The sequence below is a fragment of the Cervus elaphus genome, chromosome 23, assembly GCF_910594005.1.
Source record: "Cervus elaphus chromosome 23, mCerEla1.1, whole genome shotgun sequence".
Taxonomy (NCBI): domain Eukaryota; kingdom Metazoa; phylum Chordata; class Mammalia; order Artiodactyla; family Cervidae; genus Cervus; species Cervus elaphus.
Window position 1 is genome coordinate 18,424,221 of NC_057837.1, and position 24,377 is coordinate 18,448,597.

At 38.4% G+C, this 24,377-nt stretch overlaps 1 protein-coding gene across 3 annotated transcripts in view; it reads left to right on the forward strand.

Annotated features, from left to right (window-relative positions):
* CUL2 (cullin 2) overlaps window positions 1-24,377 on the forward strand; it is a 69,065-nt gene that overhangs the window by 17,952 nt on the left and 26,736 nt on the right. For all 3 annotated transcript variants that reach the window (XM_043883771.1, XM_043883770.1, XM_043883769.1), the window contains exons 3-9: window positions 3,566-3,668; window positions 5,858-5,952; window positions 11,773-11,878; window positions 12,522-12,604; window positions 21,675-21,771; window positions 21,884-21,994; window positions 23,731-23,893. In XM_043883771.1, the coding sequence (XP_043739706.1) occupies window positions 3,566-3,668; window positions 5,858-5,952; window positions 11,773-11,878; window positions 12,522-12,604; window positions 21,675-21,771; window positions 21,884-21,994; window positions 23,731-23,893 (758 nt within the window). The remainder of the gene's footprint in view (window positions 1-3,565; window positions 3,669-5,857; window positions 5,953-11,772; window positions 11,879-12,521; window positions 12,605-21,674; window positions 21,772-21,883; window positions 21,995-23,730; window positions 23,894-24,377) is intronic.

The following is a 24,377-nucleotide window of genomic DNA, read 5'->3' on the forward strand; positions in this document are numbered from 1 at the left end:
AAAATTCTCCAAGCCAGGCTTCAACAGTACGTGAACTGTGACCTTCCAGATGTTCAAGCTGGTTTTAGAAAAGGCAGAGGAACCAGAGATCAAATTGCCAACATCCGTTAGATCATTGAAAAAGCAAGAGAGTTCCAGAAAAACATCTATTTCTGCTTTATTGACTATGCCAAAGCCTTTGACTGTGTGGATCACAATAAACTGTGGAAAATTCCTAAAAATGGGAATATCAGACCACCTGTCCTGCCTCTTGAGAAATCTGTATGCAGGTCAGGAAGCAACAGTTAGAACTGAACATGGAACAACAGACTGATTCCAAATTGAGAAAGGAGTATGTCAAGGCTGTATATTGTCACCCTGCTTATTTAACTTATATGCAGAGTACTTCATGAGAAATGCTGGTCTGGATGAAGCACAAGTTGGAATCAAGACTGCTGGGAGAAATATCAATAACCTCAGATATGCAGATGATACCACGCTTATGGCAGAAAGTGAGAAAGAACTAAAGAGCCTCTTGATGAAAATGAAAGAACAGAGTGAAAAAGTTGGCTTAAAACCCAACATTCAGAAAACTAAGATCATGACATCTGGTCCCGTCACTTCATGGTAAATAGATGGGGAAACAATGGGAACAGTGACAGACTTTATTTTTTGGGGCTCTAAAATAACTGCAGTTGGTGACTGCAGCCATGAGATTAAAATATGCTTGCTCCTTGGAGGAAAAGCTATGACCAACCTAGATAGCATATTAAAAAGTGGAGACATTACTTTGCCAACAAAGGTCCGTCTAGTCAAAGCTATGGTTTTTCCAGTAGTCATATATAAATGTGAGAGTTGGACTATAAAGAATGCTGGGGGCTGAAGAATTAATGCTTTTGAACTGTGGCGTTGGAGAAGACTCTTGAGAGCCCCTTGGACTGCAAGGAGATCCAACCAGTCCATCCTAAAGGAGATCAGTCCTGGGTGTTCATTGGAAGGAATGATGCTGAAGCTTGAAACTCCAATACTTTGGCCATCTGATTTGAAGAACTGACTCATTGGAAAAGACCCTGATGCTGGGAAAGATTGAAGGCGGGAGGAGAAGGGGACGACAGAGGATGAGATGGTTGGATGGCATCACCAACGTGATGGACACGAGTTTGAGTAAGCTTCGGGAGTTGGTGATGGACGTGGAGGCCTGGCGTGCTGCAGTCCATGGAGTTGCAAAGAGTCGGACACAACTGAGCGACTGAACTGAACTGAATATAATGTGTGTTTATGAAACTGAAAGTCGCTCAGTCATGTCCGACTCTTTGCGACCCCTTGGCCTGTACAGTCCATGGAATTCTCCAGGCCAGAATACTGGAGTGGGTAGCCTTTCCCTTCTCCAGGGGATCTTCCCAACCCAGGGATTGAACCCAGGTCTCCCACACTGTAGATGGAGTCTTTACCCACTGAGTCACAAGGGAAGCCCAGGAATACTGAAGTGGGTAGCTTCTCCAGCAGATCTTTCCAACCCAGGAATCGAGCTGGGGTCTCCTGCATTGCAGGTGGATTCTTTACCAACTGAGCTATCAGGGAAGCCCTAAAGGAGTGATCTGCCTTTTCTGAGGTTCAAACTCTAGGACCTTCAGATTATGAGACTGACATGCTGCCTCCTGTGCTAAGAGCGCAGACATGTATATTATATGTATATTATAACATTAATAATATCATTATATAGGTAAAAACATAGTGTGACCTCCAGCACCCAGGATATATACTCTGGGAAAAACCCACAGCATTCCAGTACTTGAGGAGGTTAAAGCAGTCTCTAGGAACCCTCAGCCGCAGGTAGCTGGGGAGAGGGGTGGTTGTCTCACCAGCTCTGCCCAGTGTCTGCCAGGCGCTGTGGCTGGTAGGGCCTGGGGGCAGCCCTGGCAGGCTGCTGACCTGCCTTCACCTTCTACCACAGGGACATTCCGCATGGAGGAAGGGAGTAGGGTTGAGGCCTGGTCTCTGGTTTGAAGGGCCCTGTAGAAGGCTTTACGGACTGAGTAGTCCCTGCAGGAACCAGAGACTCCTTCCATCTAAAGGGAAGATGAGACGTGAAGGTATTATTACCAGAGTGTGGGTGTAGGTTCCTGTCGTCTCCTGCTCACTGCCCTCTCCAGCAGTGCCCTGGTGCTGAAGGATGGCTGCCTCACTGAACAAGGTGTGTGTTCTCTAGAAAGGCTGGGATTTCATAAGAGTGATTCAACTTGTCAATGCCTAACCCAGTTGTTAATATTAAACCTAATGTTGGTGCAGGAACAGTGAAGTTCTTTGAATTCTTGTTGCAGTTGTCAGTAAGAAACATTTGATAGGCTGTGTTCTAGTCACTGCAGATACAGAAAATGATGGTAACTTTTCTACAAGGCTTCATAGTTTGCCGAGATCTTTTACACTTTTAGTGTTATTTGGTGTCCCAAACACACCTATCAGATCAGTGGGGCAGATATAATAGATGTGGAAACTCGTACTCACCTGGTGAAGGGACTCACCCGGGCTCTGCTGGCAGTTGATGGAGCACAGACTTTGCAAGACCTTGGAAATCTAACACCTGATTTCTTGTACTTTCCATTGTATTTAGATGATAATTGATAATGGATTTTGCCTTTGAAGAGCTTATTATTGAACTAGTCTCTTAAGTTTTTTTGGTGTGTGTGGTGTGTGTGTGGAACATCATGAACTGTTTCTGATCGGAATCTTAGTAAAAACTTTAAAAAGTGTTAAAAGTTACTTGTGCATGAATGAGGTTGGGCTAGGCAAGTACTTAGGTACTTTTAAGGCTATTTTAACTAAAATAATGAGTAAAAAGAGAAGAGAAGGAGTTGGTCATAGAAGATGACAAGAAAATGAGCAAAAGTTAAAGAAAATGGAATAATTAAATGTGTTCTTATTCTACAGAATATATAGTTACTTGTTGGTTTGTAAATGGTTTTGAGATAGCTAGCTTCCTTGAGAAGTGCCTTCAGTTATTGGTATTTCTACGATGTTTATTGTCTGATCCGTCTAAGATGGTCCAATTACTCTTCACCTGATCGTGAGTTTTCTGCTCCTCCCCTGAAATAAAAAAATGTCTGCGCAAACAGCAAACTTGGAATCTCAGTTTTAAAATTTTATTTTGAAAAAAAATAAAGAACTGTGTTCCTAATTGTTCTACAGCCAGTTTCTCTCCTTTTCCTGTTATTTTGCCCAAGAACATAAGGTTGACTTCTGATACTCAGATATTTTAGGTAGAAATTTTAGCAGTGGTAAATCTTGCATATTTTGAAACTGAAAAAAAAAAACAGCCCGCCACCCTCCTCTGAAAATTGTGCACCATCATATGTTAGCACTTAATTTTTTACAAAGCATTTTTTGGGGTGTGTGACTTACCTTATGTGATCCTGTCCTCTCACATGTTGGGTCGGTGTCTTCATTCTGTATGTATCTATATAATCCTAAACTATAAGAGTGAAATAAAGGTTTTTCATTTTTTAACTTGAGTTCAAACTTAAGTTAAATCTCATTTGTTTTAAAGTAATGTCTCCAGTGAATATGAAAACCTTAACAATTTAACTAGAGATATCTATGCTTTATGTGTGGCCTATCCTGAACCCCTTGGAGAAAGACTTTATACAGAAACTAAGATTTTTTTGGAAAATCATGTACGGCATTTGCACAAGGTAAGGTCAGCTGTATGCATGATGTAAGTGTGTGTATGGCTACATAGTTATTTGACTAGTTCACTGTTTTCCAGTGCAGAACTTGTATCAAGTTAAGGTTATTTGTTTCCTAAATAGCATTTTTCTAAAATGCATTTAAGAGCTATGAGTCAAGCACTGTGTGGTTAGTTTCTCCAAGGGAAATCAGTTTAGTTGCTCAAGGTCATGCTACTAGTAAGTGAGGAGAGTTTCAAATCAAGATTTGTTCAACTTGAAATCAAGTCCTCACATGTTCTTCGGATGGTGTTTGTTTTTTTGTTTTTACTGTCCCTTCCCCACCTCTTGGTGAATCTCTGTCTTTGTAATCAACCTTTTAGCTGCCTCTTAATATCCTATCTTGAAAATCCTAGGATTAAAAAGGAGAATGGTAAATGAAGAAGTATGACAGGAACTCCCCGTGACCAGTTATTTCGGTCAGTGTGCCTTGCACATGAGGGAAACATCACAGACTTGATGATCTGCGTATACACAGTGAACGAATTTGCAGTATTTGGCTAAGATTGGTGATCTTATCAGGAACTGGATGAGATCGTTTATTATTTGAGCTAGAAACTTGACCACCTTTTATTAGCCCTGTGACCCTGGGCAACTCACTTAACCTACCTCGTGGATTGAACTTTAAGTTCTTTTATCTATAAAATAGAGATAAAGTAACATAAACTGTGTAGTGTGTCTAACCCTGCACATGGCTAGGATGAGGCCTTTTTCAAAGGGTAATAACCTATAAGTAGAGCACAATTGATCCTGTGATATTTCCCTTATAACCTTTGAAGAAAAGCTCTTTCAGAGCATGTTTTATCTATTTTATTATTATTTCTAAATAGGGTAAGTCCCTAGACTTAGAATTACTAGGTCTTAAGTCATGAACATTTTTTATTTTTTTGACTTAATGCAGTTGGTCTTCCATGTCTATGTCTTCCATATTGGTGGATGTGGAGGCCTGACTGTAGGGGAGTTGAGCCTCTGTAGGATTTGGTATCCATGGGGCATCCTACAAACGGTCCCTGCTGATACTCAGGAATGACTGCAGTAAGAAATTGTTTCTAGATTTACATTTTATCCCCCAGCCGCAGAAGTCCCTAAGGGGGCCCTGTTGCCTAGCATTGTTAATGCCGTGCCACGTCAGTCTCTCAGTCGTGTCCGTCTCTGCAATGCCATGGACCATAGCCTGCCAGGCTCCTCTGTCCGTGGAATTTCCGAGACAAGAATACTGGAGTTGGGTTGCCCTTTCCTACTCTAGGGGGTCTTCCCGACCCAGAGATTGAACCTGTGTCTCCTGCGTTGGCAGGTGGGTTCTGTACCACACTAAGCCACCTGGGAAGTGTTGCATTATTAATAGTGGTTGGTGTTTTTATTTACCACATGGTAGGCAAAAAAAGTACTATTTGTCAGCTGTTCCTATCATTGTGAGCTTTAATTGTTAAAATCCCAAGTTTAAAAGCATAGCATTTCATCAGAGTTATTAGATGAGCATTGAGCTCAGGACTTGCCCAAGGTCACATGGACAGTTGATGGAAGGACAGTTGAGGTACAAGAAGCGGTGACTTTGGGAATGTCCGTCCTAGCCAGTGAATTTTTGTTGTTTTACTGAATTTCCATTAAAATTAACTTTTTAAATACCAGCTCTCAGATTTCAGCTTAATTTTCATTTTTCAAAAGATAGTAGGCTTTTATTTTTATTTTATTAAGTAAATATACAATAACTTATTTGGAGAATGTGGAAAAATTGTCAATTTTCATAGTCTTATTCACAGAAGTGAATAATGTGAGGTGATGACGTACAACTAGCAGTCTGATCAAAATTGATGGACATGAGGAAAAAGAGATACATGGCAATAGAATTACATTCTGTTTTAATCTGACAAGGAACAGCATCAAACCATTACATTTTATTTTTTTATCTTAGGAAATGAAGCATTTACTCTGTAATGTGGATGTTTCATTTTCATCTCTAAGATTCACGTTTTTTTTTTCCTAGCTCTTTCATTGTTACTGAAGGTAGTTAAATTAGAATGTAATCTGTAAATATAATATATTATTCTCAAATTATGTCACTTATGTAAGAACATTAATTTTTGATAAATTTCATTGCTTACAAATGAAAATGATCACTGCTTTGTGAGTAAAAAGTGTTTTTTTTCTTTATCTAGAGAGTTCTGGAGTCTGAAGAGCAAGTGCTTGTTATGTATCATAGGTATTGGGAGGAGTATAGCAAGGGTGCAGACTACATGGACTGCTTGTACAGGTAAGCGCACTTTCACTCCCCTGACAGACGCTGGTATTCGGTAGTTGAAGGAGTTTTTGCTTTTATGACCTATTAAAATGCACAGAACTGAAGTGTTTCATGATGTATGGACTTTTCTCTGCTAAGGGGAAAGGTCTGAGGTGAGGGTCATGTGGATACTTGGGAGCCAGGCCATGTGTGGAAACTTAGTCTGTGAAAACTGCAGCTGTATTTGATGGCATAGCCCTGTTTCTTCAGTTGTCTGGGGCTGGGTAGCACGCATTAAAGCTTGACAGCTCTGAAGTGAAACTTCCGCTTGGATGAAACTTCTAGTGGATCTAAGCCAGCACCCTCCTCCAGCATGTTCCTGTTTGACTCCAGGATTCAGTATCGTATGTCTCATGGAGGTACCCAGCCTCATCTCATCCTGCCTTTCCTCACGCCATTCTGTCCATCTGTCTGGATTGCTTTTCTTCCTCTCCCTGAGTGACTAATCCCCATTCCCTGCCCTGAACTTCTTGCCTCGGTCTCCTGCTTAGATCTCCTGTCTTAACTTCCCCCTCCTACGTGTGTCCGCGGCACTCTGGCCTGGTCCTCTCTGACTCATTCACGCCAACGCTGGAAATAGGTACTGGGGCACACAGGCAGAATCCCGTTGATTGAAGGGTCGTGGATAAATAAAGGAATGATGCTGGCCCCAGTGGCCTATGATGGCTGCAGTGAGAACTGCGCCCTCTCTGCATTGACTTGCACATTTACACAGTGCTTTGCAGGAAGCCACACCGGGGCCAAGGTATGGTCACCTCCTTGTGTTTGTCCTTCTTTGCTTTATGGGTTTTTTGTTTGCTTTTATGTCAGTTGGACTTTACTAGATGTAGGTTGCTTATGTTAGAAACTGGAGCTTAATTCTAAGTGGCCAGTAGCTCTGTTTCTTAGAAGAGCAAAATGTAATAAAACCAGCCATGGCTAACAAAGGCATGGCTTACCGTGGCTTTGCCTTTTATAAAATGGTGTCTGCCATCCATTAAACGTCCTCACCATTTGATTTTTTTCCCTACCTCATCCACCAAAGTGACCCAGTCATAAATAGAACTGTGAGAATTCCTTAGCTGAACTATGAGGGAGAGCACAGGGAGGTTTAAGGATCAGAGTGGGGGCACCTGTGTGCCTTTGCACCTGCTGAGAAGCTGGGGCCGCTGGTGTACAGATGACAGAAGAAAGCGCTTCACCTGTGTGTGGGCAGTGGGACCCCTCATTAGCTGAGATGCTTCAGCAAAGATCCAAGTTATTTTTCTGTTCTTTCGTAGTTTTCTGAGACAGCATTCTCTTGGTCCTTCTGCATCTCTCTTGACCAAAATCAATTTGGTGTTCCTCAAATTAGTACTATTAAAGAACTTTTATTAAGTTTTATAACATATATGATGCACACATATATATATATGTGCATACAAATAAAGCCATATGAGGTGATTTTTTACAGTGGAGGAAAACTATGGGTCAGAGAGGTTAAATGTCTTTGCTCAAGGTCCCTGAGCTGGAAAAATGACAAGGGGGGAATTTAAATGCAGATCATCCTGAGTAAGTCCATTCAATGCCTTCATTCTGCCTAGTCTCATTCTAGATAGAGACTGCAGTCATGTAGGTTCTATTCTCATTTCTTAGCCACACTCCTTATTCTTTCTAGGATGATCTCAGTTACTCCTGGTTTTAACTACAACCTGTATATTGATTACTACCAAAATAGACGTTTATTGCAGGCAGCCTCAGTTTCAGAGTATTCTTACCTGATAGCCTGTACCTCCAAGGTGTTCTGTGGGTACATCCTACTGCTGCAGATGTTCACACTTTGTTATCTTTTTTTGCACATACTGCCCCCAGTAATGCTCATCTCAGTTAATGGGAGTACTGGACACCCAGATGTATGTGCCAGAAGTCGGTTGTCCTTCACCTGTGGTTATCTTCTGCCTGACGCCTCTTGGTCAAATCCTCCAAATGTCTCTTAAATTTATTATTTCCTTTGCATTGCTATTATAGTATGGTAGTTCAACCTTTTTCTCATTTCTCAGCTTTATATTAATGATAATGTAACCAGTTTCCCAGCTTTTGTTTTCTAATTTATTCTATTTAGTAAATTTCTTAAGTGCAGATTTGATCATTTAGTAGCTTTCACTGTCTGTAGCAAAGGCTTAGAGTCAGTGGCTCACGGGATTCACTTAGAGTGTTTTGTTTGACCTCCATGTGGTTGGCTTCGTGTGATGATCATCATTGGTTAATTATACTGGTAGACTGAATCATGAGATCTCATGGAGGTACATTTGGCAGTGATTAGATGAAAAGTGTTTGGTACTTGTTGGATAGTAGGTTATCCAGGCTATCTTGTTAGCGATCTCAGTCTATAAGGAAATCTGTGTAAAGAAACGTAAAGGAAAAAAAATCAGTTTTGTTTCAAAAGTATTTTTCAATATTATTTCGAAGTAATTTCTAGCCTCTTCTTTACTCTGGTTGATTTATAAGATGGATGTGCCTTAGCATAGGTGACTTAAGGATTCTGATCTTAAAGGAAAATAATAATGTTCAACTTTTCCTGCTACTCCATACCTGTTTAGGCCCTGCTGGCCCTTGATGGAACTGCTGGGACATAAGGTTATTTGTTTAATCCTAAGTTGTGTCCGACTCTTTGCGACCTCATGCACTGGAGCAAGTAGCTTGAGAACTAACAACTCCTGAAATCCAGTAGGTATTAGCATGAGAGCAGTTCTCATAATGCAATTCTCCTAAGATAGATTGAAATGCCTGATTTCTTAGAGGCTTCAAATTTACCTTTAGGCTCTTAGTTCTTGTTAGTTAATGCTATTGGGTTACTTCTAGTACTCCAGAAGAGCAAAGGATAATTATTAACCATTTTGAGCCAGGATGAATTATAAAAATGTGTACTACTGCACAAGTTGCACCTGAGCCGTGAGGTATTACCTGTGCAAAAGAGTAAAGAGTATTTAAAGAATTTATTGGAAGCTATTTTACGATCTCACAGTATATATATGTTCGTTTAAAAACAAATGTGTGGTTCATAAATTCTATTGTAAAGTGCTACAGTGACTTAGAAATTAAGAATCATGTCTGAATCAAAATGAAAAACTACCCTACTTCTTTCAGTTATATCTATAAATTATTTTAAAAGCTTCTCTATCAAGCTTAAGCTGTCAAGAGTAGAATATCTGGAATGAGAAGGATCTAGATAATAAAAGTTAGTTTAAAATTTATCCCATGAGGGAAAGAGAATAGTGACTGGTCCTCCGAAATAACACAGTGTATGAAGCTCCCTGACACAGGGTGCTGGCTCTGAGGTTTACACACAGACCTTGGGAAGGGATCAGTGAATCCAGACTGCTGCAGATCTCGCAGCTTCTCTTCCAAGTCAGCAGTGCTAAGAAGTTTACATTTAATATAGGAATAAGGGGGCTGCTGTAGGCTTCTGGATAGGAAGTTGGTATCCTGAAAATAGAGTTTTCAGATGAATGAGAGATGCCAGAAATGGGAAACAGAGACCAGTCATGAAAATGTTGCACTTGATCCAAACGAAGAGTCAACAAATGCATTGGAAGTGAAAAAAAGAAAATAATGGGAGGAGGTGATGAATAGTTTAGAACAGGAGGACCAGCTGATGAAAAGGAGATAAAATGGAGCGTGAGGTAAGTGGTGCTAATGTTCTCGTAGGATTCCTGATGGCCGTGGTACACTGCAGAGAAAAGGAGTGGTTTAGAGCAGAGGCTCTTACAGAAAGGCACATGTAATGGTGCAGATATGACAGTTAGGTTCCTCCTACTCAGAAATGTTACATTTCTTCCTGTTATGTTCTGCCAGGTGGGTAAGCTCACTGGGCAGAAATTACATTTTTGTTTTTCTTTTTTTTCTGTCCCATTGCCTTGTTGTACCTGGCGTGTAGTATGCATTTGGTCAGCACTTGCTGAGTGAGAGAGGGGGCCCTCGTGAATTTTCTGAGTCAGCTCTGCCACTTAGTAGTGGATGGACCTCTGCCGAATTCTTTAAACTCTCTAAACTGCAGTTTTCTTACACATAAAATGGGGATCCTAATGGTACCACAAATACCTACCTCCTATTATTCAGCCAGCTGCAATGCTTAGGGCTGTCTCTGATGCATAATAGGCACTCCATAAATATTAGTGACTGTTTTTATTTCCTGGCATTCATGACTTTTATGATCTGGCTCCAGGCTGCTTTTCCAGACTTGTGTTCTACTGGTAGTTTTTACCATCCATGCTTGCTGGAAAGTTACCCGTTTATTCATTTCGTTAATTCGAAGAAGTATTTTTCAAGGACTGCCTGTCTGCCTGCCACAGTTCTGGACACCGTCTGGCAGCCCTCACGTTCTAGAGCATATGTGCAGACAAAGAGAGAACAGGATTATTTCACACAGTGGCAAGTACTGTGAGGAAAAGGAAACAGTTTTGTATCAGATACTAACTTCACTGGGGGGTGGGGAGTGAAGGCTGGTTTGGCTTGGGGGTCAGGTCAGGCCTGAGAGGTGTGTGAGCCAAGACCAGAGTGACCTAGGCCAGAGGTGCCTCCCTGCCCGAGAGTCTGGTTTCAGGTGAAGCAGGTGTTTTCTCTCGAGCTGAGGCTTCCTCTCTCTCTTCTGTTCCCCTTTCCTCAGCTGGAAGCATGGTTGGAAACCCAGCAGGAAATTACGAGGGTTATAGTGAGAATGGAAGGGAAGGTTCATTGGTACTTGGAAGGAAATGACTTTGTAAGCAGTGGACAGAAGAGACTAAAATGTTGAATGAAGAAGCTCCACGGTGTAAGCCCTGGAGGCCAGAGCTTGAATTGAGTGAAGGTGGGAGGGAGTGTGTGTAAACGATTGTGGCCTTGTGCTTTATTATTTCCCATCGTTTCCTAGAATTGGCAGAGGAGTTACGCCGTTGAGATTTTTGTTGTCTTTGCTTTCAGTTTCAGTTGTCTGTGAACACTGAGTAGACCTTTGATTTCGATGCAGCAAACATGTGTGTTTTAATACAGAGATTTCGTGGTTGTTGCCTAAATACTTGTATCATTAATAGCCATTTTCACCTTGGCAGAACCTGTCCAATGAATAGTTATAGGAGGTGAGCATGAAGGGCCTTGTGAAATCTGGGATGGTGGCAAGTGGTACTTGAATATTGCGCACTCTTTGCACACATTTCCTTTAATCTTAGAACTCTGTTCATCTCAGTGATTCTAAGAGTTCGTCACAGTTGGTCTTTCTTTATAAAGCTGTTTCCCTCTGGTTGACACAGTGACCTTCCACCTGTCTGCAACATTCTGTTCCATTTTCTTACCTAGTAATTGTGATTTTGTTTTTAGTTCAAAAATGAAAAGTTACACATTTAATGGTGATAAAATATAAATTAGAGAACTTACTTGAATTTGATCTTTTTAAGCATTTTCTGTTTAATTCTTTGCAGAGTGAACTCGGCTTATTTAAGGAGAATCTGAAAATGAGCAAGTTAACTTTTAGAGGGTCTGACCCTTGGATAGCAGCTGTTGAGCTCTAAGAGTATTGGAAATTTGGGGAGCAAAACCCTTGAGTTTTTTAAGTGGGACTGTGGTAATAGGATTTTTTTTTTCTACCCTAGAGGTCTTACTTTTTGTCTCTCAGGGCCTTGCAAAGAGAGTTTGGCTGATAATTTTTATCTTTTTTAAATATTGTATTTCTAATTTCTTTGGGGTGTATTACTGAACTATTCTGTAGTTGATTATAACCCTAAAGTTATTGTTCTAAAATTACAAGTTATTTCTTTCCTACTTATTTTGACATAGCATCTTGATACTACATTTGTTTTTCAGGTATCTCAACACACAGTTTATTAAAAAGAATAAACTGACAGAAGCTGATCTTCAGTATGGGTATGGTGGTGTAGATATGAATGAACCACTTATGGAAATAGGAGAGGTAGGAAATTCTTTAAAAGACTGGAAAACATAAATATGTTTTTATATACTGAGGTAATGTGATTCACTGTCTTCTTAAGAACACTGAGTTGACTGTCTTAAAATTGTCAAGATTTGAAACATCCTAAATGTTAAATAAATGAAATACTGTTATGATTTACTAAGACTTTCACATAGATGAGAAGAACAGAAAAGATGTGGGATGAGTATTATTTTAATAATTAAGTTAATGGTGGATAGTGGCAGAAGGTTGATAGTTTGCCGTATGAAGAAGCTCATAAAATGTATTTAGAAAATGTTGAGACTCTTATAGTTTAAAAAAAAAAATGTGAAGGACATGGACTTAAAAGAGAAATCTGTGGATGCAGCAAACTTCTTTTAACTAAGGTTTTATAAAAATCATTTATTTCTGTAAGATTTTCAGTTAATGATAAAACCTTAATTCTGTTCCTTATTCAGAATGTCTGACATGAGAGTCAGTATCATTTTAAATTAAGACATTTATTTTCCTTATGTATATTCAGTTTTTATTTGAGTTTTGAAATAAAGTTATAAATACTTCTTCTGATGGGTATTTACTTTTACAAATGTTTAAAGAAAACACTGAGTAATTCAGCCTTGATGATTTTCATTTTTCCTGGCAGCTAGCATTGGACATGTGGAGGAAATTGATGGTTGAACCACTTCAGACCATCCTTATCCGAATGTTGCTCCGAGAAATCAAAAAGTGAGTGTTGACATTGATCTTCTTGAGTTGGTTCTGATTTGCTGATTGAAATGGTTTAAAATAGTGAACACTGGCCTGGCTGTCCACTGCACATAGGCCCCATTTTACTGTAATGACCCTCTTTTTCCATTTTAATAAAGCCAATATTTTAAAGTGGTTTTATAATCCTTCGGTTTTGGGGGGCAAAACCAACAAGATTTTACTATGACATCATATGCTTAGTAAATAAGTAAGTCCCCGAAGGAAGTGACTTCTGTAGTCCTGAAACCTCTTGGATCCTGTAGGCAGTGCTGCTGAGTTGTTTGAACATATTTTCAGTTGAAACCCTGATGACGATAACCTGCTCAGGAAAAGAGATTCTTCTAGTTAGTTGGTTACCTTTATAACCAGTTAACCCATGAGGCAAATTTATGAGAAAAAGGCTCTAGAATGGTTGATTCTGCTTGTGGCCCAGAGAGGATGGCTTGTCTAAGCTGCTGTGTGAATGGATTGTGGCACAGTGTAAGTTTTCCTGTGGAGTCCAGAGCGGGGCGTCCTTGGCTCAGGTGTGGCCTAGAAGATTCTTATTAGACCTTAGGTGACTGGAACTGCTGTGAAGGGAATTCCCTAGACCAGTGAATTGCCACATGTGAGTGGCCACTCCCTCTGAAACTGCTTTCTTTAAGAAGACCCAAATAGGGAGTTTTTTTATGTGAGGAAAAAAAGGAAAGCATTGTTCTTACTATGGGACTCCTAATAGGAAATAAGAGGTTATGAAAAAAAGTTCACAAAAGAGGATAAGACACTATTTTAATAGTTAATACCAAATAGGAAGTATGTGGTAGGAATTAATAACTTGGTTTTTAAAAACGGTCACTCACACTTTAATAATTCCGTTGTCTCCAGAGGGGATGAGAGAGAGGAGGCTGTGGATTGGCAGGGTGGAGCTGTTTCTTCCTTCTCTTTTCTCTGCTGAACTGTGAATGACCAAAAGGGCCCTCCCAACAAGGGTTTTAGGTGCTAATGTAATCTCCTTTGCTAAAAATATCAACTTTATTCTTGAAATTCAGCTATTTTACAAGTATAATGGAAATATTGTTATAAATTTTCTAAATGCACTTTTAATGAGTGTCTCTTTTATAACAATTTTGATCTAACCTAGTAAATTTTTAAGTGTGATTATTAGCTTGTTAAAAGTGAATTTAATGAAAAATTAAGGAAAGCATGACTGTGTAAGAAAAACAGTCACAACTGTAGGATACTAATTCTGGAGAAGACGTAGAGACTGTGGTCAGAGACATTAGGCCAACTCATTTTAGTTTTGTTGTTATAATCAGTTCCCTTCACAGTATTATTTGACATGCTTTACTAATATCTCGTTTATTTTTTTATGTCTGTTTTATTAAGTCAGTATTACTTTACATTTTCTAGCGAGGGGTACTAAGGCTTAATAATAACAATAAAATATGGAAACTGTATGCCAAGCAGCTATTGAAGTTTTGCATGCTAATCCCATTTAATCCTAGCCACCCTAGGAGACTGGTATGATTTTCCATTTATAATGTGTTAATCTTCTTTGAAGATTTCAGAATGTTGAGGGCGATCTCAGCCTTGAGGTAAAGTTATCTGTCAGGCTAATGGAGGATTTTTTCAAAAGCAGAATGTAGATTACAGAATTTTTTTGTTTGCTCAAGAGAGTCAATGAAACAACTCTTAGTTTAATTTTTGTTTTTTGTGGTATCATTAAATCTGTACACACAAAATTTAATTGATAATCCAAAAGTAAAGCTGCTCATTCTATATAAGGAAGAAAGAAACAAGTGATGGAGTCATAGATTATGCGTCAGCATATTTTCATAGTGTCTGCTTTACTAAGGAAAGATAGAAGTAATTCTATTCATATAATAACTTGTCTTTTGTAGTAAAATAATAGAATGCCAACTGGGACTTTCAGTGTAGTAACAACCTAACATTGATAATTTTAATAAATGCTGTAATTTCATGGATCTAAATGTTACAGTGTAAGAATATGAAATTGGAGAGAAGAAAGCAGATCAGTTTTTTAATGCAAGTAAAAGGAATTGTTTAGATACTTAAGGATACTACTGAAAACACAAACTCTTTACTGTTAAATGGATTCAAAATTGCTTTCCTTTTTCCCAGTGACTCTGCAGTTAACTTTCTAGTGTCAGATAGTCTTTGAGCAAAAATAAAAACTTTAAGTAAAATTCTTTGTTCACCTGTGAATTAGGAGCAATTTATAACATAGGTTGCTGTGACTGATTTGTGTTTTCTCTGACATGTTCATAGGCTTTTTATTCTGTTTCTAAACTGTTAAGATTTCATTGAGGAAAAATGTAGATTTCATTGAAGAAAAATACAATCTTGGATAAAAATAAAATTTAATGCATGTGTATTAGTCACTCAGTTGTGTCTGACTCTTTGCAACACCATGGATTATAGCCAGTCAGACTCCTCTGTCTATGGAATTCTCTAGGCAAGAATTCTGGAGTGGGTTGCCATTCCTTTCTCCAGGGGATCTTCCTGACCCAGGGATCAAACCCAGGTCTCCTGCGTTGCAGGCAGATTCTTTACCGTTTAAGCCATCAGGGTCTCTTAAAATTTAATGTAGTAGGCTTAATTCTTTCATATCTAAGTTTCTAAGAGAGGTTTAAATTTCCCAACTCAGTTTAGATTTATTGATTTTCATCCTTGGAGTGGCTATTTTTGCTTTATGAATTTTGGGCCTCTGTTGTTAGTTGAATAAATATGAGGATTATTCTCTTCATGGGTTTTACTGTTACGTACTAACTTTATCTTGTGCTCTTTTTCCCTGTTCTGTCATATGTTAATATTGTTATAACAGTTTCCTTGGATTTTTGGGGATTTTGTTGTGTGTGTGTGTGTATGTGTGTATCATTTAACCTTCTTAGTGTAAAATTAAATATAGATAGAGGAGACCATACAACACAAATGTATAGCTGAATGAATTGTTGAGAGGCAGATGTGCTGCTGACTGCCACCCAGGTTAAGAACTGGAGCCGTGCCAGCCTCCCCTGAAACCCTGTGTGCCCCAGCCCCTGCCTTTCTCCCAGAGAAACAGCTGTCCTGACTTTGGTGCAGTCACTTTCCTCTGTTTCTTTATGGTTTTTACACCCATGTGTGCATTCCTAGATGCCATAGTTTAGTCCTGTTCATCCTAAAAAACATTTTAATCAACAGATTTCTCCTCCATCCTTTATTTTTTTTCCACTTGTAATACATTTGTTCATGAATCCCGGCCATTCGATCCTCACGCTTGCCCACTGTCTAGATTTTGCCAGTTGAGTGCAGGAGGCCCATTTATATGTGTTCCTTCGTCCTGTGTGTTTCCTGTAAATTGGCAGTTAAGTGGCCTACTCAGACTCAGGTCAGTTCTCGCTGGCAAACCAGGATATTTTGTTCTTTCATAATGTATGATTTTTTACTCTTTTTTAAAATTTAAGCAGCCACTGAGGCTAAATGCTGGCATCTTTTAGTTTATTGAGGTTTGTAAAATGGTGCCACTTTAATCCTATTGTTTGATTTTCATTTTTTAACTTGAAAAATTTTATAAAAATATACTTACCCTTGTCTATTATTTGGTTATCATATATGAAAGATGAAATAACTGCTTTTTTTCCTTTTCTTTACCCATTTGTCAGGATAATGAATTGGTTTGCTGTCATCTTCAGAAAGTGGCCAGTTAGCTTTTTCCACCCAATATGTCGTGATGAAACTTAAAGACTTAAATATATTTGATTTGTTTCTATTGTCTCGATTTTATTTAAGATTGAATAGCCTCTGTTGGGTTAGTTGGTGCCAGAGTCTTTTTGCTAGGACTATTGTCATCCTTGATCACTTTCTTGCTATCTCATATGTCAGGATGCTGCAGGCTCATCTTGTACATTTTCTTCCTCAGACCTGGCACCAGCTGCTCAGTGAAAAACTTAGTTCCAAACACACAAATGATATGTAAATGCATTCTTGAAAAACATTTAATGCTCCAGATCTTTTCCTGTCCATGGAGGTAATCCCTGTTTATTATTTGGTTAACTGTCTTTTCAAACTTTTTCCTATGAATTTTTATATCTATGTACAGAAATAAATACAATACAGAATAATTTTGTTTTCTTTTTCCAAGTGTATAATTTTTTCATTTTTTCCTAACTTTTAAAAATCATTTATGACATACTGATTTATCTATCGTGATAATTTTTCTGTGTTTGTACACAGAGATCTCACCTTCCTCCTTCTTCCTAAACTCTGTATCTAGTATGCCTCTACCTCATTTTAGTGAACTCTTCTCCTAGTGATGTGTATTAGGTTGTTCCCAGTCTTTCCATTGGTCCAGCTCCAAGTTCTGTTATGCACATGTGCAGCTTTTTAGAGTATATGCATTTAGAATTTTGCCCTCTATAAAGCACCTGTTCTTCCAAAGGCAGAGTATGGGAACCCATTTCTCTACCACTCTTCAAGCCTTGATCCTACTAAATCTTGCTAGTCCTTGATTTCCTGGTACCACTGGAGGTGCCCTCGAGTGGATACCGCAGAGTCTGGGTGCAGGCAGTTTCCTTCCTCCTGGGACTACGCTCACTGCTCCTGCAGGGACGCACTGAGCAGCTAGTGTGCCTGTGAGCTCACTGGTTTTGCGCCGGCCCTCTTTCTGTAATGCCACTCCTTGCCCATCCTCCTCACGTCTTCCACCCCCTTCTTGTAGCCGTCCTTTCTCTTCTGCATTTTTGTTTTTCTGTGCTATCTAGTCTTCATTCCATCTTGTTTTCAATTTCTACAGGTTCAAGGGCTACTGCCAACAATGGTATATTAAAAAGTATCCTTCCTATCACTTCACAGGTTTGGCTTGAGGCAGGAGACTGCATTTAATTTAATCTTCTCATCTTAACCACAGGGGGCAAATGAAGGTTTCACCAAGAGATTAATTTGCCCATTGTCACATAGCAGAATCAGGACTTATGAGAGTTTCAGCCTTTTTTTTGTTGTTGTTGTTAATTTTTGGCTGCACTGGGTCTTCATTGCTGCATGAGGGCTTTCTCCAGTTGTGGCTAGTGGGGGCTACTCTCTAGTTGTGATGCGTGGGCTTCTCATCGCGGTGGCTTCTCTTGTTGCGGAGCACAGGCTCTAGAACACAGGCTCAGTAGTTGTGATGCACAGGCTTAGTTGCCTCCTTGGGCATATGGGATCTTCCCGAACCAGGAATTACACCCATGGCCCCTGCATTGGCAGGCAGACTCTTATTAACCACTGTTACACCAGGGAAGTCCCTCAGCCTAACTTTTAATGACCATCACAAAGCTAGTCTGCCCTCTTAAATGCTTTGGTTTTAAAATCACACTCAGTGCTTTTTTTTTGGTCTCTTAGCTTTCTTCTGCTTCCATTTTGCTCAGTCTGTGCTTAAAATGCTAGCTTAGTGATGCTTCACTCTTTTACTAGGCACTGTGCTGCATACTTACTTGGATTATGCTTAATCTTTACCATGTCCTCTTGAGAGTAGGTGCATTTCTTATCCCCACGTTACAGAAGGAGAAATCTCTGAGTACTAAAGGTTAAGCACCTGCACATGGTGACATATTAATGCACCCAGAACTTGAGCCTAGGCAGTCTGACTCCAAAATCCGGGTCTTAAGAACTACAATAAACAATTCCTATAAGCTCCCAGCCGAGTGATTTCATTATGGTTGTTGTAGGCATTTTCCACTTAGTTCTGTCAAGATCCAATAATGAACCACGTAATAAAAATTCTTTATATTCTTTTCTCAGGGCTCATCTCTTGGGATCACTGTTCTTAGATAAATCCAGAGCTTATTCACATAACCAGCTTAGTCATTGCTTTTATATAGTACTACCTTAGCATCACTTCAGTTTAATTTCATTATCTGTCATCTTAATAGAAATAAATTACAGTGATTTTGTTGTACATTTTGTGCAGTTATAAAAGTATGCAGTGATCTTAAAGATTGAATAATTATACCTAAAGGTTCAGATGTTATTCTTACAGTAGAAGACAACTTAGTCATTAAGCACTAGGAATATTGATATTCTTTTTAGGGAACACCTTACCAGATTCCTGCTTCTCTGGGCCTTTTGCGGTCAGAAACAAAGGGCAGGAGTAGGAGTGGGTGTTTTCTGGATGCTGAGCAGGGACAATAGGATTTGGTCATGAAAATAACTTTAGGTAACCTGATTCAAATATTTCTCACTTTGTCCCAGACAGAGTTAAAAGGCAAAGAGCTATGCGTTTCAAATTGATAAATTAAGTCATATCATTTTTCCACCAGATTTAATTTGGGCTTAAGAGGGAAGGTGGAAAAAAAAAAAAAAAGGGAAGGTGAGCAGAAGACATGAGCTCACCTAGTATCACCTTGTGTGTATTTATTGTTCTTATTAGTGATAACAAAATGTAGACTTTGTAACCAAGATTTTATGACTGTCAGAAGGACTGTGGCCATATTAATTCAATCACAAAAAACTTTTCCCAGAATATCCAGATAATTAAAGGAAGAAGGAAAGAGGCTTAGAGGGAGGTGGAGACAAGGAAGGAGACTCACTTACAGTTTTCTGTTGCTTTTTTTGTAAAATAATTATTCATTCAAAGAAAGAAAATATTTTAAAGTGAGGTGGAAGATTACCAATAGAAAGGTAAACCTTTGACTGTATCATGGTTTGATTTAGGTATTATTACTGGATTCAGAGCCTTCCAACATAGAGCCAGGCTGTTTTACTGTGGCTTTAGGCAAACCTTTTTTTTTTTCCCCTATTTCTATAAGTAGAAAAATAAAAAATTCACCTACAATTCTTATTGTGATTAAGACTTGCATCCCCGTAGTGCCCTTGACTGAGTAGGAGCTTATCAAAAGTCACATGAATAATTGAGATGATTTTAGATCCCTTTGTAACTGTAAAAGAATATAGAAATATTATTAAAGCATATCTCAGTAAATTCTAAGTAGAGAATTACCTTTGTGCTTAGATGAAAGCAACTCAGTGGCTCTAGCAGATATCTTAGAGAACAATAGTTATTAGTTGTTTCAGTGAGCAAAATACTGTATAGAGTGTACTTTTGAGGAATAAGTCCCGTCAGATTACTGCAGGCATAGTTGTGATGGTTTAAAAACTGGATTCTCAGACCAAATCCTCTAGTAACAGAGTTTGTGGTGAGTGAAATTCAAATATTCTTAACCACTGGTATTGCAGTCTTGAATTGATGGGCTCATAGCTACTCTGTTAAAATTGAAGAAGTATCTTAGTATCAACATAGTATTTTTAATTTTACAGTTACGCTTTTCTGTTGTTTATTGAAATGACATCTAATGGGTACATTCAGTCAATTGAGTTCAGTCGCTCAGTCGTGTCCAACTCTTTGCCACCCCATGAACCGCAGCACACGAGGCCTCCCTGTCCATCACCAACTCCCAGAGTCTACCCAAACCCATGTCCGTCAAGTCGGTGATGCCATCCAACCATCTCATCCTCTGTCATCCCCTTCTCCTCCTGCCCTCAGTCTTTCCCAGCATCAGGGTCTTTTCAAATGAGTCAGCTCTTCACATCAGGTGGCTGAAGTATTGGAGTTTCAGCTTCAACATCAGTCCTTCCAATGAACACCCAGGACTGATCTCCTTTAGGATGGACTGGTTTGATCTCCTTGCTGTCCAAGGGACTCTCAAGAGTCTTCTCCAACACCACAGTTCAAAAGCATCAATTCTTCGGCACTCAGCTTTCTTTATAATCCAACTCTCACAACCATACATGACCACTGGAAAAACCATAGCTTTGACTAGACAGACCTTTGTTGGCAAAGTAATGTCTTTGCTTTTTAATAAGCTGTCTAGGTTGATCATAACTTTCCTTCCAAGGAGTAAGCGTCTTTTAATTTCATGGCTGCAATCACCATCTGCAGTGATTTTGGAGCCCAGAAAAATAAAGTCAGCCATTGTTTCCACTGTCTCCCCATCTATTTCCCATGAAGTGATGGGGCCAGATGCCATGATCTTAGTTTTCTGGATGTTGAGCTGTAAGCCAACTTTTTCACTCTCCTCTTTCACTTTCATCAGGAGGCTCTTTAGCTCTTCTTCACTTTCTGCCATAAGGGTGGTGTCATCTGCATATCTGAGGTTATTGATATTTCTCCCAGCAATCTTAATTCCAGCTTGTGCTTCCTTCAGCCCAGCGTTTCTTATGGTGTACTCTGCATATAAGTTAAATAAGCAGGGTGACAATATATAGCCTTGACATACTCCTTTTCCTGTTTGGAACCAGTCTGTTGTTCCATGTCCAGTTCAAACTGTTGCTTCCTGACCTGCATATAGGTTTCTCAGGAGGCAGGTCGGGTGGTCTGGTATTCCCATCTGTTTCAGAATTTTCCACAGTTTATTGTGATCCACGTAGTCAAAGGCTTTGGCATAGTCAATAAAGCAGAAGTAGATGTTTTTCTGGAACTCTCTTGCTTTTTCGATGATCCAGTGGATGTTGGCAATTTGATCTCTGGTTCCTCTGCCTTTTCTAAAACCAGCTTGAACATCTGGAAGTTCACAGTTCACGATTTGCTGAAGCCTGGCTTGGAGAATTTTGAGCATTACTTTACTAGCGTGTGAGATGAGTGCAATTGTGCAGTAGTCTGAGCATTCTTTGGCATTGCCTTTCTTTGGGATTGGAATGAAAACTGATCTTTTCCAGTCCTTTGGCCACTGCTGAGTTTTCCAAATTTGCTGACATACTGAGTGCAGCACTTTCACAGCATAATCTTTCAGGATTTGAAATAGCTCAACTGGAATTCCATCACCTCCACTAGCTTTGTTCGTAGTGATGCTTCCTAAGGCCCACTTGACTTCACATTCCATTAACTGTCATAAATATTAATTCAGCTGCAATATTAAAAATTGCATTTTAAGTATCATGCATGCATTGACCTTTAAAATACTTCATAAGTAAAGTGATTAGACCAATAGAATAAGTAGCCATTTTTTTTTTTTTTAAGTAGCCATATTTTGGCACACTTTGGTATATTTCCATGGATACTTGTATTCTCAAGAATGTTTTTTGTTTTACCTTGTTTTAGTGATCGTGGTGGAGAAGACCCAAACCAGAAAGTAATCCATGGGGTTATTAACTCCTTTGTTCATGTTGAACAGTATAAGAAAAAATTCCCTTTAAAGGTAACAAAGCTTCCTTTAAAAACATAAATTATTCCTTTAAAACATAAATTATTATTAATTTCTTAGGTTGCTTATTCTGATTTTTAAAATATGATTTCATTGATTTATTTAGTTTTATCAGGAAATCTTTGAGTCTCCCTTTCTGACTGAAACAGGAGAGTATTACAAACAAGAAGCTTCAAATTTACTACAGGAATCAAACTGCTCACAGTATATGGAGAAGGTAGGAAAGCGTGACGGTAACTGTTGTCATCTGTTAGAGATCAGGTGTGGCTTACTTAATATTAGTTATCTTAGTTAACTCTTGTCATCTGTTAGAGATCAGGTGTGGCTTACTTAATATTAGTTATCTTAGTGAATATTTTTTTTTGGTAGAAAAGGTTCCATTTTTCTTGATCAGTCATTGCTCTTGCTTGACATTTTCCATGAGAAAAAATGCTGTCCCAGTTTCATTGTGATCAGTGCTTTCTGATAATCCTGATTAATCTAAAACTAATATATTTCATATTCTTAACAAAATAATAAGCTATATTTTATGCTTAGTAGATAAGAGAATAGGCTAAATATAAAAGCTAGGTATTGGGAGTTTTTATCTTTCTTCCTCTAAAATAGAAGGAAAAAAAAATAGTAAAAATGTAATAATTCTTGATACTTGGTCTTTTGGTCTGTTAAGTGTGGAGACTGAGAAAAACTTGCATGAGAAATTTTAATCATTAAACCAACACATTGATAACCATATTTAAAATGGCTATGTATGTTTTCTTAGTCAAAGAATAATCAGATTGTAAATTGAGTCATCAGATATGTTAGACATTTTAACTAGTTTTTTTCTTCCACAGTGTTGGATCTCAGGCATTTTATTATCAGATGATTTTTGTTAGTTTGTTCACCTTTAAGAAATGTTTGAAGTGGAAAAGCTGAAGTGAAGCCTCCATAGGACATAGATCAGGAAATATCAGTACTAACTGATGTGATACACTGGTGTCTGTCCCACAAACCCAGGTCCAGGAGTTGCTTAATTCTCTTTTGCTTTGCCAGTGATTAGCTCTGGGACCTTGAGTAAGTTATCTAGGACATTTTTCTCCATTAAGTCCAGGTTACACTAAGTCAGTGGGTCTTAGCTTTTAGCCCTTTTTACATCTTAGACTCTTGCTCAAGGTTCTAGATCCAGTCTTGAAAGGTACACACAGAGTATCAGTGATATATAAACTCGCATCATTATATCTGACTCTCAAAACAGGCTGTTGGCAAACACTGAAAACAACCCAAATATCTTTCAAGAATTGAAAAAACAGGCAAAATGTATGTACATACAATGAACTATTATTCAGACTTAGAAAACAATAAAGTTCTGACACCTGCTGCAGCTGGGATTAACTTTGAAGACATTATGCTGAATTAAAGAAGCCAGACACAAAAGAACAAATATCTTATGGTTTAACTTCTGTAAAATGTCTAGAATAGACAGTCAGAGAGGCAGAAAGTAGATTAAAATTTTGGGGGAGGGGAGAACAGGGAGTTATAGCTTAATGGTTTCTGAGCTTCTGTTGGGTGTAATGAAAAAGTTTTGGGAATAGACAGTTGTGCAACATTGTAAATGCAGTTAATGCTACTAGATTATATACTTAAAAATGGTTAAAGTGGCAAATTTTATGTTACACGTAGTTGACCACAATTCAGAAACACCAATAATATACCAAAAATCATTCAATTGTATATATAGGATAATTGGAGTCAATAAATAAGGGAAAAAATGCAGACCAGTTAACTTTTGTTCTTTTTCATAAGGCAGTGCTGAAGTGTAGCTTAAATAAGATTTTGAAATGATTTATGGAATGTGACTTTGAATTGTGAATAGAATTATATAAATAATTCTATTTGTTAATTTGCCATGTAAGTTACTGATATTTCGGGTGTTTTCTCATAGTAGTTCATGACTATAAGCATCTATTTCTAAAGGTTCTAGGTAGATTAAAAGATGAAGAAATTCGGTGTCGAAAATACTTACATCCAAGTTCATATACTAAAGTGATTCACGAATGTCAGCAACGAATGGTAGCAGACCACTTACAGTTCTTACACGCAGAATGTCATAATATCATCCGACAAGAAAAAAAAAATGGTAAGTGATACCAAACATCAATATGAATAGGAGTGAAATTATAAACCCACTTTTTATATCATCTTCCAAACTACCTTTGATTTCAAGCATATTTAAGTGATAATCGATACATTTTTTAATATGCCTTTTTACAGATTATTAATTATCTATTTTAAAAGACTGTTTGGAAAAGTATATTTTTAAACTATTTTCTAAAGTCAAAAGAAAAACTGGGAAAGTGTGTTTGCACATTTTAAAAAATCACAGGGACTAATTTCTTTAATACATTAAGAGTTTCTAGAAGGAGAAAAAACAAAGAACATGAAAGGGAAATAAAAGTAGATTTTATATATCTGAAGATGCTCGGCCTTAGTCAAAATAGAAGTACAAAGTGAAGATAAGAGGTGTTAACAAAAAGCAGTGAAAAAATGGAATTTTTTTAGAAAAAAGCAATGAGAATTTTTCAAGCATAGGGAGTAAATGTAACAAGACAGGTGCCAGACGC